Source organism: Hemiscyllium ocellatum, chromosome 24 (assembly GCF_020745735.1).
Source record: "Hemiscyllium ocellatum isolate sHemOce1 chromosome 24, sHemOce1.pat.X.cur, whole genome shotgun sequence".
In the NCBI taxonomy this organism is placed as follows: domain Eukaryota; kingdom Metazoa; phylum Chordata; class Chondrichthyes; order Orectolobiformes; family Hemiscylliidae; genus Hemiscyllium; species Hemiscyllium ocellatum.
The window spans coordinates 26415267-26434803 of record NC_083424.1 but is presented as its reverse complement, the minus strand read 5'-3'; the positions used below and the strand labels follow the sequence as shown (position 1 = coordinate 26434803).

Here is a 19537-nt window from a genome sequence, read left to right as displayed (position 1 = left end):
GCTGTGGAGGCCAAGAATCTGGATACTTTTAAGAGAGAGTTGGATAGAGCTCTTAAGAATAATGGAATCAAAGGTTATGGGGATAAGGCAGGAACAGGTTACTGATTGAGGATGATCAGCCATGATCATAATGAATGGTGGTGCTGGCTCGAAGGGCAGAATGGCCTACTCCTGCACCTATTGTCTATTGTCTTGAGGGGGACAAAAGTTGAAAAGCTCCAGTATTTTCATTGTAATAAAGTGGGCCACATGAAATCACAATGTTGGTGGGTTAGGAGAAAGCAAGATGTAGGAAAACCAGAAAAAAGTCTGGAAGTTTTGTTGGACAAGTAACAAAAAGCACGAGGGAAGTCAGACAACTGCCTCAGAGTGTACAAGATGATCAGAGGTTGATTTAGGAGAGGTGCCAGAGCTGCTCAAAAAAATACATGCAAGGGTAAAGTTTATTCATACAGGCCAGGAGTAGCAGGTAAAGAGGTTACAGTGTTAAGGGACACAGGATCCTCTCAGTCTGTAATGCTGAAGGATGAGGAGATATGTACTTCTGAGGGACTACTGCCAGAAAAGGTACTGGTAACAGGAATTCATGGTGAGACAAGAAGTGCTAAATTATGTAAAGTGAGGTTAGAGAGTCTAGAGAAGAGTGGGGAATTTGTGGTAGGAGTACTGGGCAAACTCTCAGTTCCAAGAATACAATCTGTCCTTGCGAATGATATAGCTTAATCACCGATAGGCGTGCTACCTACTCGAGTTGAAAAGCTGGTGGAGATGCAGGCAACTGAAAACATGAAGGATGTGTATCCAGGCATTTTCCCTGATTGTGTGGTCACAAGATCATAAAGGCACAAGTTGAAACAGGAGCAATCAAAGGGCACAGATAAGGAAATTGATATAATTTTCTCCGAAACCTTTTTTGATCAGATAAGTGGAATAGAGAAGCAGCAAATAGGTAAACTTGTAAGTATCTTTAGCTCTGGTAAGCTTATCGAATTACAGCAGAAAGATTAGAAATTAAAACAGTTATATCAAAAGGCATTTACAGAGAAGGAAAGTGAATACATCCCTGTATGTTATTACTTAACAAATGAGGTCTTAAAATGAGGAAATGGAGACCATCACAGATTCAAGCTGATGAGAAATGGGCAGAGATTCGTCACATTGTTTTGCCAGTAGGGTACAGAAAGTTAGAATTCAGAGACTACTCATTTGGATTATGTGTTAAATTTTAGAGAATGATCAAATAGAGCTGGAGAGTTGGCTAGACAGCATTTAAAAGTATCACTGCATACCATGAAACAACAAGCGGATAAGAAATCACAAATTTGTAATTTTGCAATTGGGGAGAAGGTATTGGTGTAACTTCCAGGTGAGCCTTTAAAAGCAAGGTTTAGTGGACCGTATCAAATTGAGAAGAAATTGAGTGAGGTGAACTATTTGATAAGGACTCCTGACAGGAAGAAATCTCAGAGTGTGCCATATGATTATGCTCAAAAGGTATTTTGATAGGGAAGGAAAGCAAGAGGAGAAGGTGTTAATGATTACAGTACAGGAGGAAGAACAGAGTTCAGAAGATTCTGAATTGGACATTCCTCAAAATCAAACTGGACAATAGGAAGTTGTCAAAAATTGGGATAAATTACTGAGTTATCTTTTACAAGAAAATTGAAATAACTTGAAAGAGTTATCATCATCACATGGGGAGATATGCAGAAATGAACTGGCATGTACTAACCTAATTGTGCAAGATGTAGATATAGGAGATGCTGTTCTGATTAAGCAACATCATTATAGGCATAACCTTCTAAAGTTGGCACAGGTTCAGAAAGAGATAGAGCGCACGCTCCAAGATGGCATAATCAAAGTGACTGGAGTTCACCCATAATCATAGTTCCAAAGCCAGATGGTACCCAATGGTTATATGCGGACTATCACAAAGTCAACGCCATTACAAAGACTGATGCATATCCAATTCCATGCTTGGAAGACTGTGTTGAAAAAGTGGGACAAGCAACTTACATTTCTAAGTTGGACTTGCTCAGACCCTACTGGCAAGTACTCTGTCAGAGAGAGGAAAGGCAATTTCGGCTTTTGTAATGCCAAATGGTCTATATCTGTTCAAAGCCATGCCAATTGGTATGAGAAACGTCCAGCCACTTTTCAGAGACTGACTAATAAGGTCATTGGCGTATTACCCAACTGTGTGGTGTTTACTGATGACATTGTGATTTTTAGTCATTCATGGAAGGAACATGTACAGCGTTTATCGGACTTATTTGATTGATTTCAGAGGCAAGTTTGGTGGTAAACCAAGCTAAAAGTGAATTTGCCAAAGCCCAAGTCACCTTCCTGGGCCATTATCGGACATGGACAAAAAGCCCCATGGGATGTGAAAATGAAAGTAATTAGGGAACTTCCTACATTGTCTACAAAAAAAAGTACTACTTTTACCAAAAGTTGGTGCTGAACTTTAGCAATGTGGCTGCTCCACTCACCAAATTGTTAAAAAAAAGGCAAGACATTTCAGTGGACAGCAGACTGTCAAAAGCCATTTGACAGCCTAAAAGCCATGTTACCCATTGCCCCAGTATTAGCCACACCAGATTACATGAAGCCTTTCAAAGTGGCTATCGGTGATGTGGGTGTTGCTGCAGTCCTCCTGCAGGAAGATGAGGAGGGAATAGAAAGACCCATTGGGTATTTTTCCAGGAAGTTGAACATTCACCAACAAAAATATTCAACAGTGGGAAAAGAGACGTTATGCTTTGTGTTGGTATTACATATCAGTGTTTATTTTACCAGCAATGCATATGAGACAATCATATACATTGATAATAATTTTATAATCATCGTTATTCTGTTCTTTGTCTTTCATTGTGTGATTTTGTGAATACATTTTTGTCTGTTTTAAAATCTAGTAGTCAACCTAGCTAACTTCCTCCGGGTAATTTTCACTGTACACTTACCAAAACAAATTGCAAACTGATGTTCTGGGCAGCCTGCTTAAGAATGTTTTGATTGGTCTCACCTAGTCCATAACACTAAATCAAGTGAAATGGAATCAATGCAGTTAGATGGGATTAGGATTCTGATCAGACTTGAGCTATGTGAACCGTGGAACATGTTTAAGGAGTTGAATGCTGTACACCTGTTCTTATGTTCCACATCTTGGATGATTTGACCAAAACTTTTTTGTGGATAATGTAAAAAGCAAGATTTAATTTTTAGGTGCTCCTCAGGAGTGCAGGGTTAATGGATAAAAACACCACAGCATTTAGGAATGATTTGCAATGCAATAAAGGACTATTAATTACCCCAAATAGTGCTAAAGTTGTTGCAGCCTTTTGTATACACTTTATTCAAAACAAATATTAATTACAAGTTTCAATTATGTATGCAATTAATGGGGTTCATGACTTTTTGTCTATTATGGTCATCTGTATTGTCTCACCTGATCTAAAACTTCTTTAGGATTTTCTGCTTCTTTCTTCAATTTCTGAAGCAATCCCTTTGGAGGTATTAAGATCTAAGAAGAAAATAAATAAGTTTTACTCCTTATGAAAGGGGCAAGTTCAAATCAATACTCACCTGATAATCCTGCAATTATAGCATATATCGCAATCTACTTTTCCCAGCACACTATTCCAGTACTGCCCTATGTAATTCCAAAAAAAGCACACTCTAGATTTTTAAAATTACTAATATAAAAAAGATTAAAAATTGAACTAAGCTTTGTAAGTTGCTTATGTACCCTGAAACAACTTCATTATAAAATATATTACACAAAATGTTAAATCTTCCAAACTTCTACTTACAATCTTTCAACATAACACTTCTCCCTCTGATGTTTTAGCCAGCATGCTTTGGTTTAAATCATCTTAGGTTTGTGAAGACTATATCCTTTGCCACACTACTTTGCTCAAATTATATTTTTTTTGCCTCAAATGACCTCAAAGAATAATTGTCCCTAATATATTACAGCTCCCTTATGGGAACCATAAACCAAAGTAATTTGCCAAATAACAATGAACTCTAAAACAAAGCAATTATCAACGAGATTCCACTTTTTCTACCTTGCACTTTAAAACAAATTAGCATGCAAATGATACTTCAAACTGAAAAGTAAATGTCATTTTAAACAGTCAAAGATATTGCTGACAATCACAAACATGGTCACATCCTTGCTTGAATGCAGCACTATATATCACATCCATTCCACAATTGCTGCTTTTTAGTTGCACAGGCTAGGTTAGGACACCTATTTGACAACAGAATTCACCTTTGAGGTTTGACAGGTACAATTATCATCAAATTATTTTTCTTCAAACCTTCTCACTATCAAAATAGGACAAATGGTGTAATTTTTCAGAGTTCCCTTTTAATGAACCAACTAATATCTCAGGTTCATGGCTTTGTCACTTCTTGTTTTCACAAGCTCTCAGGACATCAAAGAGGACTTTTCTCCTTTCCTGTCAAAGTACTTTCTGCCACTAGGATTACTGCTTCCTTCTTTAATCCTGCGGATATTAAAAAAGCTTACAGGATGGCTTTTTGGAACAGCTTGTAATGGAGCCCACAAGGGAGCAGGTTATTCTGGACCTAGTGTTTTGTAATGAACCAGATTTTATAAAAGATCTTAAAGTAAGGGAACACTTAGGAAGCAGTGATCATAATATGGTAGAGTTCAATCTGCCGTTTGAAAGAGAGAAGGCAAAATTGGATGTAATGGTGTTACAATTAAATAAAGGTAATTATGAGGGCATGAGAGAGGAACTGACGAAAATAGACTGGAAGCAGAGCCTCGCGAGGAAGACAGTAGAGCAAAAATTACAGAGGTTCATCCCTAAGAAAAGAAAGATTATCCGGGGAGGGATTAGACAGCCATGGCTGACAAAGGAAATCAGGAATTGTATTAAAGAAAAAGAGATCCTATAAAGTGGCCAAGAGCAGTGGGAAATCAGAAGATTGGGAAGGCTACAAAAACAAACAGAGGATAACAAAGAGAAAAATAAGGAAGGAGAGGATCAAATATGAAGGTAGGCTAGCCAGTAATATTAGAAATGATAGTAAAAGTTTCCTTCAATACATAAGAAACAAACGACAGACAAAAGTAGACATTGGGCCACTTCAAACTGATGCTGGAAGCCTAGTGATGGGAGATAAGGAAATAGCAGGAGAACTTAACTACTTTGCATCACTCTTCACAGTGGAAGATATGAGGAATATCCAAACAATTAAAGGGAGTCAGGGGGCTGAGTTGAGTATGGTTGCCATTACAAAAGAGAAAGTGCTAGAAAAGTTAAAAGGTCTTAAAATTGATAAATCTCCTGGCCCCGATGTGATACATCCTAGCGTTCTGAGAGGGGTGGCTGAGGAAATAGCGGAGGCATTGGGTGAGATCTTTCAAAAGTCACTGGAGTCAGGGAAAGTCCCGGATGATTGGAAGATCGCTGTTGTAACCCCCTTGTTCAAGAAGGCATCAAGACAAACGATGGAAACTTATAGGCCAATTAACCTAACCTCGGTTGTTGATAAAATTCTAGAATCCATCATTAAGGATGAGGTTTCTAAATTCTTGGAAGAGCAGAGTCGGATTAGAACAAGTCAACATGGATTTAGTAAGGGGAGGTCGTGCCTGACAAACCTGTTGGAATTCTTTGAAGAGGTGACAAGTAGGTTAGACCAGGGAAACCCAGTGGATGTGGTCTATCTAGACTTCCAACAGGCCTTTAATAAGATGCCACACGGGAGGCTGCTGAACAAGGTGAGGGCCCATGGTGTTCGAGGTGAGCTACTGGTATGGATTGAGGATTGGCTGTCTGACAGAAAGCAGAGAGTTGGGATAAAAGGTTCTTTTTCGGAATGGCAGCTGGTGACAAGTGGTGTCCCGCAGGGTTCAGTGTTGGGGCCGCAGCTGTTCACATTATATATTAATGATCTGGATGAAGGGACTGGGGGCATTCTAGCAAAGTTTGCCGATGATACAAAGTTAGGTGGACAGGCAGGTAGTACTGAGCAAGTGGGGAGGCTGCAGAAGGATCTAGACAGTTTGGGAGAGTGGTCCAGGAAATGGCTGATGGAATTCAATGTGAGCAAAATGTGAGGTCTGCACTTTGGAAAAAAGAATACAAGCATGGACTACTTTCTAAACGGTGCGAAAATTCATAAAGCCAAAGTACAAAGGGATCTGGGAGTGCTAGTTGAGGATTCTCTAAAGGAAAACATGCAGGTTGAGTCCGTGATTAAGAAAGCGAATGCAACGTTGTCATTTATCTCAAGAGGGTTGGAATATAAAAGCACTGTTGTGCTACTGAGACTTTATAAAGGTCTGGTTAGGCCCCATTTGGAGTACTGTGTCCAGTTTTGGTCCCCACACCTCAGGAAGGACATATTGGCACTGGAGCGTGTCCAGCGGAGAATCACACGGATGATCCCTAGAATGGGAGGTCTAACATATGAGGAACAGCTGAGGATCCTGAGATTGTATTTATTGGAGTTTAGAAGATTAAGGGGAGATTTAATAGAAACTTACAAGATAATACATGGCTTGGAAAGGGTGCACGCTAGGAAATTGTTTCCGTTAGGCGAGGAGACTAGGACCCATGGACACAGCCTTAGAATTAGAGGGGGTCAATTCAGAACAGAAATGCAGAGACATTTCTTCAGCCAGAGAGTGGTGGGCCTGTGGTATTCATTGCCGCAGAGCGCAGTGGAGGCCGGGACGCTAAATGTCTTCAAGGCAGAGATTGCTAAATTCTTGATGTGACAAGGAATTAAGGGCTACGGGGAGAATGCGCGTAAGTGGAGTTGAAATGCCCATCAGCCATGATTGAATGGCAGAGTGGACTCGATGGGCCGAATGGCCTTACTTCCATTCCTGTGTCTTATGGTCTTATGTTACTCTCAGGTCAAGGTTCACCAGGTCATATGGACTAGTGTTTATTATCCAAGAAAATTACAACTGATTCCTTTACAATTCATGCAAACTCTTAAAAAATCTTTTCAAAATCTTCAAAAATATACAGATGCCTTAATAATTTCACAGACTCTACAAATTTTCCCTACTGTAGTGCTTCTAATAAAATGTTGTCAGACATTTAGGAAAAAAAGCTAGATAATTAAATTCCTATGGTACTGTCGCAAAAGATCTTTAAGAATCAGGATTGTACTGGTGGTGATAAATCTCATATATCCCATCTGAATCTCAAAGCTGGGTTTGCACGCTGAAAATGTATTTTAAAAAAGTTACTAAACTAAAAGTGATGGGGTTACTAATCACGTAGCGTTCTAAAAGCCAAGTCAATTTGTATACATTATAAAATCTTTCATTTTATACTAACAAAGCAGAATCTTGTGGTTTACAGATATTTTCCAATAACAATGCAAATGTATAGAATTAGAACTTTGCATGCCACTTGTACACATTCACTGATGCACTCACCATCTAGAAAATAAATCTGAAACAGTGAAGCTGGGAGACTTCCCTTTAAGTTATTAAATTTAATGTAGACATCTAAAATATTAAAATTCTTTCAAACAGAAGACTACATAGACGGTTGGGTTTTAAACAGTCTCTTTTAATTTAAGAGAAAGTAAAGGAGTTTGGAGAGGGAGAATGTGCCTTTGAATGAAATCTGCCTGGCTGCCACAGGGATAGGAGCCCAAGTTAAAGCATATTGAAAGTAAGGTGTACATTGTAACTCCTGCACACAAAAAATAATTGGTCTTGAACCTGGAAGGAGGGAAAGGGAATAAAAAACTAAAAAGTCACTGAAATGGGTTTTGTAGCTGGACTTTATTCAAACATACTCAGAAGATTGAGTGAAGTGACCTTAAAAAAGGACTGACTAACATGTTCTGGTGTGGTGGGGAGATGAAAGCCTGCTGAAATCCCAGGAGGACTAGAATCTACAAGGTTACATATTTGTTGATAACATACAGTGGCTCTGTTGTGTTACTGATAGTGGACAACTATTTTTTTCCCTAAGTAATGTTCAGTCAACATTGACTTTAGTGTTTGTGTTACAATAGAAGTCTTAAAATCTGAGCTCTTCTCCCAAGATGCTCTGAGTCAATCACTGGGAAATTCATATCACTTTCTAAAGGTATTCTTTATCAGGATCATAAAATAGAAACAGGATAGTTTATTATTATTTGAGATGCAATAGATTTCCCTGATCAACATAAATATTAATAATAGTAAGAGGACAAGAAAGAATTGGATTACAGTCCAAATGCATTCAATGACCATTATAAATATTTGACATCATCCTCATCTGAAAACTTCGCTTCCCTAAGTAAGCACTACTGCACAATTGTAGACACGTAGATGCCCCATGCTCAACTTACAGCACTGAACTTTAAACAGTTAATCCTAGATATTTTATTCTAATCAACGTGTTCAGAGATGTTATTATACATCTCTAGAGCAAGTGTGACTTGAACCTCGGCCTCCTGACTCAGAGATAGGGGCATTACTGCTGCATCATCAGAGGCCTAAGGGTCAATGCTATCATGTGTGCACAAATTAGGAGCAGGAGGTTATTTGACTCAGAGCTGCTTTGATTGCAACTTTAATTTTCCACCTACCCCCATTAACCTTTAACCCCTTTCTTAACCACTTCAAGAATGCATCCACCTCTGTCTTAAAAGTATTCAAAGAGTCTGCTTTCACCACTTTTTGAAGATTAGCTACAAAGATGCAGCTCGCGAGAGATAAAATCTTCATCTCTACCTTAAATAGTTGACCCTTTAGTTTAAGCAATGACTCCTAGTTCTTGATTCTCCCTGAGGAAACATGCTCTCTAAATTCACACTGTAGAGAACCCTCAGGATCCTAACTGCTTCAATAATGTTGCCTCTTACTCATCTAAAATTCCAGCAAATTCAAACCTAACCTGCCCAACATAGCCATGTAAGTATTCCAGTTACAGGTAGTTCCTCTATAATGCGATGGTTGCGTTCTTGTGCAACCTGCATTGTAGAAAGATCACACTTTAGAAGCAGCGCTGAAACTGCTGATGATGTACAGGGAACCTTGATTATCCGAACATGATGTGTGGGCACTACTTCGTTCGGATAATCGATTATTCGGTTACAGAGGCATACAATCAGAGATGAACAGCATGGAAACAGATCCTTCGGTCCAACCCCGCCCTTGCCGACCAGTTATCCCAACCCAATCTAGTCCCACCTGCCAGCACCCGGCCCATATCCCTCCAAACCCTTCCTATTCATATACCCATCCAAATGCTCTTAAATGTTGCAGTTGTGCCAGCCTCCATCACCTCCTCTGGCAGCTCATTCCATAAACATACCACTGTGTGTGTGAAAAGGTTGCCCCTTAGGTCTCTTTTATATCTTTCCCCTCTCACCCTAAACCTATGCACTCTAGTTCTGGACTCCCCCGGGAAAAGACTGCCTATTTACCCTATCCATGTCCCTCGCAACTTTGTAAACCTCTATAAGGTCATCCCTCACCCTCCGGCGCTCCAGTGAAAACAGCCCCAGCCTGTTCAGCCTCTTTCTACAGCTCAAATTCTCCAATCCTGGCAACATCCTTGTAAATCTTTTCTGAACCCTTTCAAGTTTCACAACATCTTTCTAATAGGAAGGAGACCAGAAATGCACACGATATTCCAACAGTGACCTAACCAATATCCTGTACAGCCGCAACATGACCTCCCAACCCCTGTACTCAATACTCTGACCAATAAAGGAAAGCATGCCAAACACCTTCTTCACTATCCTATCTACCTGTGACTCCACTTTCAAGGAGCTATGAACCTGCACTCCAAGGTCTCTTTGTTCAGCAACACTCCCTAGGACCTTACCATTAAGTGTATAAGTCCTGCTAAGATTTGCTTTCCCAAAATGCAGCACCTCGTATTTATCCGAATTAAACTCCATATGCCACTTCTTAGCCCACTGGCCCATCTGATCAAGATTCTCTTGTAATCTGAGGTAACCCTTAGATTAGATTAGATTAGATTTACAGTGTGGAAACAGGCCCTTCGGCCCAACAAGTCCACACCGACCCGCCAAAGCGAAACCCACCCATACCCCCACATTTACCCCTTACCTAACACTACGGGCAATTTAGCATGGCCAATTCACCTGACCCGCACATCTTTGGACTGTGGGAGGAAACCGGAGCACCCGGAGGAAACCCACGCTGACACGGGGAGAACGTGCAAACTCCACACAGTCAGTCGCCTGAGGCGGGAATTGAACCCGGGTCTTCAGGCGCTGTGAGGCAGCAGTGCTAACCACTGTGCCACCGTGCCGCCCACAACTCTTCGCTGTCCACTACACCTCCAATTTTGATGTCATCTGCAAACTTACTAACTGTACTTATGCTCACATCCAAATCATTTATGCAAATGACAAAAAGTAGAGACCCGATCCTTGTGGCATTCCACTGGTCACAGGTCTCCAGTTTGAAAAACAACCCTCTACCACCACCCTCTGTCTTCTACCTTTGAGCCAGTTCTGTATCCAAATGGCTAGTTCTCTCTGTATTCCGTGAGATCTAACCTTGCTAATCAGTCTCCCATGGGGAACCTTGTCGAAGGCCTTCGAGAAGTCCATATAGATCACATCTACTGCTCTGCCCTCATCAATCTTCTTTGTTACTTCTTCAAAAAGTCAATCAAGTTTGTGAGACATGATTTTCCACGCACAAAGACATGTTGACTATCCCTAATCAGTCCTTGCCTTTCCAAATACATGTACATCCTGTCCCTCAGGATTCCCTCCAACAACTTGCCCACCACTGAGGTCAGGCTCACTGGTCTATAGTTCCCTGGCTTGTCCTTACCGCCTTTCTTAAACAGCGGCACCACGTTTGCCAACCTCCAGTCTTCCGGCACCTCACCTGTTGATACAATATCTCAGCAAGAGACTCAACAATCACTTCTCTAGCTTCCCAGAGTTCTCGGGTACACCTGATCAGGTCCTGGGGATTTATCCACCTTTACCCATTTCGAGATATCCAGCACTTCCTCCTCTAATCTGGACATTTTGCAAGATGTCACCATCTATTTCCCTACAGTCTATATCTTCCATATCCTTTTCCACAGTAAATACTGATGCAAAGTACTCATTTAGATTCTCCCCCATTTTTTGTGGCTCCACACAAAGGCCGCCTTGCTGATCTTTGAGGGGCCCTATTCTCACCCTAGTTACCCTTTTGTCCTTAACGTATTTGTAAAAACCCTTTGGTTAATCGATTGAATGCCTTTCCTCTGACTCTTTCCATGACTCCCTATTCAGGAGACTACAGCAGCACACAGCATGCGATTCCACGGCCCCAAACCCATGCAAAACCACCCCCCCCTTGATTATTCGGATAATCAAGTTTCCTCTGTACAGCCAACACACATTTTAAAAGTTTGCACTTTAGAAACGATACCCTCAATTTGTCAATAGTGTTAAAGTGAAAGCGCAATAACGAAATGTGAATTATAGCAGAACAACCTGTATTAATCTAATAAACATTCTCTGAACTGCTCTCTGTATATACATCTTTCTTCACATAAAGAGACCAATCATGCATACAATATACCTAATGTGCTCTCACCAATGCCCTACACAACTAAAGCTCAACTTCTTTACTTATGTTGAATCAATCAATCAGTCTCTTAACAAACAAGAGCATTCTATTACCATTCCTAATTACTTGCTCTGTTCCTAATTATTTGTTGTACTTTATGATTTGTTCACAGGACATTCAAATCCCTCTGCAATCTCTCACCATTCAGAAAATATATTTTATTCTTCATGTCAATTTGACAATTTCACATTGCTCATATTGTACTCCATTTTCCAAATCTTTGACTAATCGCGTACTTGTAGCCCTTTGTAGCCTCCTGCTGTCTTTTTCCACAACTTATTTTCCTAACTATGCTTGTATCAACAGCAAATTTAGCACCCAAACCTTTGGTCCTTCCATTCAAATCATTTACATAAATCTAACACTGATGTCTGAGACACATTTTGCCAACCAGAAAATGACCCATTGTTACCTATTCTATTTCCTGAGAGCTAGACAATCTTTTATTCATGCTAATTTATACGAACTGCAATATTACTACACCATGAAGTTTTAACTTCCACAGTAACCTTCGAGCTTATCAAATGCATTCTATGTACAGTACGTCTTTATCTAGAATACATTAGTTTCAGAGAAATCAGATAAATTGGTAAAACATGACTTATCTTTCACAAACCAAGTTGACCTCCCTTTTAAAATCTTTTTTCCTAATGTGCTCTGAAACAACAATACTGTCTAACAATTCCCCTGTGACAGATGTTAGACTAATTGGCCTGCTGTTTCCTGCTTTCTGCCTCAAACATTGATTGGAGTTACATTCATTTTTTTTCCATTTTTTCCTAATGGAACGTTTTGGAAACTAAAAGCAACACATCAACTACCTCACAATACACTTTCAATATGCAAGAACATTACTTTGGCTTGATCCACAGTACTCAACAATTATGCACTTATACAGGATGGATTCTATCCTTGGTCTTCAAATACCTTTGTGTACTGCTCCACAAGTTTGGTGAAATAGTTGAACAGACTGTGCTGTGGTCGCAAGAAGTCAAATTGATAGTTACGTTGTTCTTTCTGCATCAGCTGAGTCAAAAACTGCCGGCCGTTTCTTGCAACAAATTGAGCGGTTAGTTTCACAACATCCAAATCAAAGGCCGAGATTGACGGGGGATCAGCGATGAACTCAAATTCAGATGGGGGTTCCTTTGGGACAATTGTTTCCTGAATTACTTGTGCTTGCACCTATTCACATAGACAGGAAAGAATTTATAATTTCACATATAAAATTTAAAAGAACTTTTGTTTACTTCAATAGAGATACTAAAAACATGTATTTATTCATCAATGTTGCACTTAAAAAGGAAAGAAAACACATTATTAAAAAGTTTGCGTGATAACATAATAAATGTTGTTTGTGAACTTTTGCCTATATTAAATAAAACATTTAGGCACATTTCCACTTTTGATCCCTCCACAGTCTGTAAATTGTCCAATCCCTTGTCTAACACCCAATGCTGGACAAGGAGAAATTTCCTTCAACTAAATATTGGAAAGATTAGAGCTAGTGTCTTCAAACCCTACCACAGACTCTTATCTAGTTATTGCGTCTATCCCTTTCCGTGGGGCCAGATCATTCACAACAGTGACATTGCATCTAATCCACAGACAAGCTCCGGGCCCATAACCCAAACTACCAACTGTACATAATAGTGCCCACCTCCACTCCCGTCACAGTTTATTTCCTGCCTAACCAGCATCCTTACCTGCTCCCTCTTGAATTAATCAGTCCATGCTCTCTTAGTTGGTCTCTCATTTTTCACTACATTGGAGCTCATCTAAAATCACACTGCCCATGTCCTTGATCTACCATGCCCAATTCATTGATTATTGCTGTCCTGGTTAATTTGTCGTACCTCCAAATCTGTCTATGCCTCAATTTTTTTTTGTTTATTTATTCATTCATTCATTGGACATGGGTAATCACTGGCTGGCTAGCGTTTTTACCTGTCCCCAGTTGCCCTCAAGGTGGTAGTCATGAGCTGCCTTCAACTGCTGCAACACATGTGCTGTAGGTAGACCCATTACACCATTAGAGAGGAAATTCCAAGGTTTTGATGCAGCAACACTGAAGGAATAGCGATAGGTTTCCAGGTCAGGATGGTGAGTGGCTTGGTGAGGAACTTGCAGGTGGTGGTGTGTCCATGTATCTGCTACCCTGGTCCTCCTAGATGGCAGTGGTAGTTGGTTTAGAAAGTGCTGTCTAAGGATCTTTGATGAATTTCTGCATGTATCTTGTAGATAGTAAACAGTACTGCTATTGAATGGTGGTGGTAGAGGTAGTGGATGTGGTGTCCACCAAGTTGGCTGCTTTCTCATTGATATTGTGAATTGTTGTTAGAACTGCACTCATCCAGTCAAGTGGGAAATATTCCATCACACTCTTGACGAGAGCCTTGCAGATGGTAGACAGGCTTTGGGGAGTCTTGGGAGTTACTCACTGTAGTATTTCATGTCTCTGACCTGCCCTTGGACCACTGTTCATATGGAGAGTCCAATTTAATTTCTGGTCAATTGTAAGCGAAGGATGTTGATAGTAGATGTTCTGTTGATGGTAACACCATTGAATGTCAAGAACAGTAGTTGAGATTGCCTATTTGAAATGGTCATTGCCTGGCATTTATGTGGCATGGGAGAAAGTGTGGACCGCAGACGCTGAAGATCAGAATCAAAAAGTATAGTCCTAGAAAAGCACAGCCAGTCAGGCAGCATCCAAGGAGCAGGAGAGCCGACGTTTTGAGCATAAGCTCTTCATCAGGAAAGCATGAAAATTACTTACCATTTGTCAGCACAATACTGGATGCTTCTCAGATCTTGTTGCACTTGAATATGGACTGCTTCAGTTATCGGAGTTATGAATGGTGTTGAACATTATGCAATCACCTGCAAACATCCCCACCTTATGATGGAGGAAAGGTCATTGTTGAAGCAGCTGAAGGAGGAACTTAGTGAGTCAAGATGACTGAACTCCAACAATCACAACAGTTTTTCTATGTGCCAGGTGTGACTCCAACCTGGCAAAGAGTTTGCCCCAGATTCCCATTTATTCTAGTTTTGCTAGGGCTCCCTGATGCCACACAGTCAAATGCAGCCTTGATGTCAAGGGCTGTTACTCTCACTTCATCTGTGGAATTAACTCTTTTGACCATGTTTGAACCAAGGCTGTTATGAGATCAGGAGCTGATTAGCCCTGGTGGAATCCAAACTGGATGTCTGAGAGTAGGTTATTGCTCAGCAGATGCTGCTGGATAACACTGTTGATTATACAGGTCATCACTTTACTGATGAAGAGTAGTAATGAGTGGTAATTGCTGGGTTGAATTTGCCATGCGTTTTGTGTACAGGACATACCTGGACAATTTTCCACATTGTCAGATAAGATACCAGTGCTGCACTGTATTGGAAAAGCTTGGCTTGGGCAGTGGGAGGCTCTGGAGTACAAATCTTCCATAGTATTGCTGGAATGTTGTCCGGGCCCAAGTCTTTGCAGTATCCACAGCTTCTAATTGTTTTCTTGATATCATGTCGAGTGAATCAAATTGGCTGAAGATTCGCATCTGTGATGGCTGGACGAGGCAGAGATGGATCATCCACTTGGCACTTCTAGCCAAAGATTTCCATGAATGCTTCAGCCTTATCTTCTGTGCTGACGTGCTGGGCTCTTTCATAATTGAGGATGGGGATATTTGTGGAGCTTCCTCCTCCAGTATGTTGTTTAATTGACCACTACCATTCATAACAGGATGTGGCAGGATTTCAGAGCTTAGATCTAATCTATTGGTTGCAGAATCACAAAACTCCATCTATACTTGCTGCTTGGTAGCTTTACCTCATTTTCAGGTATGCCTGCTGCTGCTGCTTTCAGCATGCCCTCCTGCACTCTCCATTGAACCACTAGATTTTGATTATGAAAAGTCACAGAGCTGAAATATTAAATCTTTCTTGTCTCTCCATAGATACTGCAAGAGCCTCTGAGTAATTAAAGCATTTTCAGTTTTCATTTAAAGTTTTCACTGTAACTTCATAGCATCACCCCTCCCCATTCCAGAGCATTCCAACAGCATTACAACTCTCCAAAAGCTGTGTCTTCAATTCTATCCCCCTTTCCCCAATCTTAATCACTCCACCTTCAGTAGCTGTGCTTTCAGCTGCTACTGCTTTAAATTGTGCAATTCCCTCTCTAATCCACTGTCTTTAATGTTCTCTTATCCTTTAAAATGCTCTCTAAAATCCATCTCAATGATCAAGTTGGTGATTAGCTTTCCTGATATCTAATTTTAGGGTTAACTGTCAAATTTCATGTGCTAATGCTCCTGTGAAATGTCTCAAGACATTTCTGTTAGAAGTATGTATATAATTACAAGTTATCATTACTGTCAACAAAATTACTCACCTTTTGTGGCAGCTGTTGTTGTTGCTGCTGCTGCTGCTGCTGCATAACCTTTGGTATAGCAGCTGAAGGTTCTTGGCCTTTCCCCTCCTTGAACTCATTAACTTTGTGTCGGTAATATGCATGGTAAGGATCATTTGGATTCAAGAAGTTAAACTTGGAGTTGTTTATCTCATTTTGTCGGATTCGAGCTTCAAATTCAGGGCCATTTCTAATCAATGCAAAATAATTTTCAATTTTAAGCTCAAAGAATCATTGTAACACAGCAAATACAACATGTAGCTGTCTGAACTTGGCACTCACCTTGCGACAAAACTTGCAGTCTTGTCAACAATGTTCCTAACTTCAGGAGGAGGATAAATAATACCAACAATGGGTTTGGATGCTGCAGATTCATCTTTTGTTTCTTCTGGCACCTTTAAAACAAAATAAAATAATTGCCACTAAATTCTTAATCACCTTAATGATTTTTAAAACCTGACTTTGTGTCTGCAGATGACTGAGAATCAGATTGTGGAAATGCTATTTTTGTTCCAATTAACCCCCAAAACACATTAATCTTTGAAAACAAAATGCTCATGTTATGTTAGGATAGCATTTATCTCTCCAGGCCCTTTGTCTCACAAGCCTCATTCTTAATGAAGGTCTCTTGCCCAAAACGTCAAAAACTACAACCAGGCAACTGTTCAGTACTCCCAAGCACTACAGATAACTAGGCCTGCTAACCTGTCCCATTGATGGATTAGAGCTGTCAATAGGGCATGGAATTCTTCCCAGACAGCTGAAGAAATGGTTCAAGTCAATACTCTATTTGTTCAGATGCCTAACTGGGCAAGCAGCAAATTGTATTTCAGTGCTTTGTGATCGTAGACTGATTTAACTCATCATAAGTTGCCATCACCCCTCTACACACCAAACAATATTACTTACCATATTTTGCCTAAATTTTTCAGGTTTGAAATATAAACATTCTTTTTTGGTTTTTAGATGTAAGCTATAACGGGCAAATGAAAGCTTTCTTGTTAGTTCCTTACATTAAAAATCCATGCTAATTAATTACTTAATTTTATATTGGGATAGAGCACATTTGGACCCTATGAAGTCTGGAATATATAAATGCAATACAATCTAAGTGCGCAGTAGGGTACTGTACTTTGTAAAAGGTAAAAACAATGACTGCAGATGCTGGAAACCAGATTTTGGATTAGTGGTGCTGGAAGAGCACACAGCAATTCAGGCAGCATCCGAGGAGCAACAAAATCGATGTTTCGGGCAAAAACCTTTCATCAGGAATAAAGTCAGAGAGCCTGAAGTGTGGAGAGATAAGCTAGAGGAGGGAGGGGGTGGGGAGAAACTAGCATGGAGTACAATAGGTGAGTGGAGGAGGGGATGAAGGTGATAGGTCAGGGAGGAGGGTGGAGTGGATAGGTGGAAAAGAAGATAGGCAGGTAGGACAAGTCATGGGGACAGTGCTGAGCTGGAAGTTTGGAACGGGGGGGGGGGGGGAGGAGAGAGAAGGGGAAATGAGGAAACAGTTGAAGTCCACTTTGATGCCCTGTGCTTGAAGTGTTTTGAGGCGGAAGATGAGGCGTTCTCCCTCCAGATGTCTAATGGTGAGGGAGCGGTGGTGAAGGAGGCCTAGGACCTCCATGTCCTCAGCAGAGTGGGAGGGGGAGCTGAGATGTTGGGCCACAGGGCGGTGTGGTTGATTGGTGCAGGTGTCCTGGAGATGTTCCTAAAGTGCTCTGCTAGGAGGCTTCCGGTCTCCCCAATGGAGACCGCATCGGGAGCAACGGATACAATAAATGATATTAGTGGATGTGCAGGTAAAACTTTGATGGATGTGGAAGTCTCCTTTAGGGCCTTGGATGGAGGTGAGGGAGGAGGTAAGGGTGCAGGTTTTACAGTTCCTGCAGTGGCAGGGGAAGGTGCCAGGATGGGAGGGTAGGTTGTAGGGGGAGCGTGGACCTGACCAGGTAGTCACGGAGGGAATGGTCTTTGCGGAAGGCGGAAAAGGGTGGGGAGGGAAATATATCCTTGGTAGTGGGGTCTTTTTTGGAGATGGCAGAAACGTCGGCGGATGATTTGGTTTATGCAAAGGTTGGTAGGGTGGAAGGTGAGCACCAGGAGTGTCCTGTCCTTGTTATGGTTGGAGGGGTGGGGTCTGAGGGCGGAATGTGGACGAGATGCATTGGAGGACATCTTTAACCACGTGGGAAGGGAAATTGCAGTCTCTAAAGAAGGAGGCCATCTGGTATGTTCTGTGGTGGAACTGGTCCTCCTGGGAGCAGATACGGAGGAATTGGGAATACGGGATGGCATTTTTGCAAGAGGTAGGGTGGGAAGAGGTGTAATCCAGGTAGCTGTGGGAGTCGGTGGGTTTGTAAAAACTGTCAGTGTCAAGTCAGTTATTATTAATGGAGATGGTCAGAGATGGTCCGGGTAAATTTAAGGTCAGGGTGGAATGTGTTGGTGAAGTTGATGCATTGCTCAACCTCCTCGCTGGAGCAGGAGGTGGCGCTTTTGTTCAGCTTCATTTTCTCCAACTAAACGAGCAGTTGCTTCTTATCTGGATTAATTTTAACAACAATGCCATAATCTCAACAGTACTCAGTAATGATTGGAACACTACAGTCTTCTAAAATAAATTGTGTTACAATGCTCTGCACTATTTATTTTTGCGTTTCAAAGTATCATATTTCACCATCACCAACTGTTTACAAACGTGTGTGAACTGGACGAGGGGAATTTTAGAAGTATCATGTAACCATCCGGATTGCAGTCGGACAATGGGCCTGATTTTAATTCATGGTAAACGCAGACATTATCATCTCCGTGACAAATCAGACTAACATTCCGCCGATGTGTGGATTATTTAATCGTGTGCCCGAGAGATTATTCCAGGACCCAGCTTCCATAACCAATAGATAATACAGACCGGAGACAGGAAAATAACCACGTCCCAGAATCCGGGATGCAAGGCCAAGATGCGACGTTGACTGCGAGCTCCAGGCCCAGAGCCTGTGGGCTGGAGGCCTCAGCTTGTTTTGGGGGTGGGGTGGTACCCGCATCACAACGACAGACGGTGCCAAAGTTTTTTTTTCTCAAAACCTCTTGCCGTTTTAAAACCCACCTGGTTATTTTCGGTCTGAGGTGGCGGCGGCAACGCCTGCACAGGTCCGGCCGGCATGGCGTCAACACCGAGCAGGACAGGGACTCTCAATCCCCCACCGTCGCCGCTCCGTGAACAAACTCGGTCTGAACAAGATGGCGGCTACGGCCTGCACCATCCACCTCCTCATACGGGGGGAGGTGGGATGAGTGTTTGGTATCTTATGTAAAGTTCTTCACACACTTAATTCAGTCTCCACTGGTTATCACCTTTTAATTATACATCACTTTTGTTATAATGTTGCTTTTGTTATGTTTAAACTGTAAAGTCTTGTTTTTGCTGTTCTGATCCCCAGTTTGCCTGGTACAGTCCTTACGTCTTATGACGATCAGGCACGTAAACGCGTGAGTACGTTATGGTTACG

The 19537-nt window shown here is 41.3% G+C and overlaps 1 protein-coding gene across 1 annotated transcript in view; it reads right to left on the bottom strand.

The window, feature by feature from the left end:
• sf3a1 (splicing factor 3a, subunit 1) overlaps window positions 1-19277 on the bottom strand; it is a 45998-nt gene extending 26721 nt beyond the window's left edge. Inside the window, exons 1-5 of the mRNA XM_060843602.1 lie at window positions 19135-19277; window positions 16305-16417; window positions 16005-16212; window positions 12539-12796; window positions 3449-3523 (exon numbers count right to left, since the gene is read on the bottom strand). Of these exons, the coding sequence (XP_060699585.1) occupies window positions 3449-3523; window positions 12539-12796; window positions 16005-16212; window positions 16305-16417; window positions 19135-19191 (711 nt within the window). The 5' untranslated portion in view covers window positions 19192-19277. The remainder of the gene's footprint in view (window positions 1-3448; window positions 3524-12538; window positions 12797-16004; window positions 16213-16304; window positions 16418-19134) is intronic.
• Window positions 19278-19537: the final 260 nt, after the last annotated feature.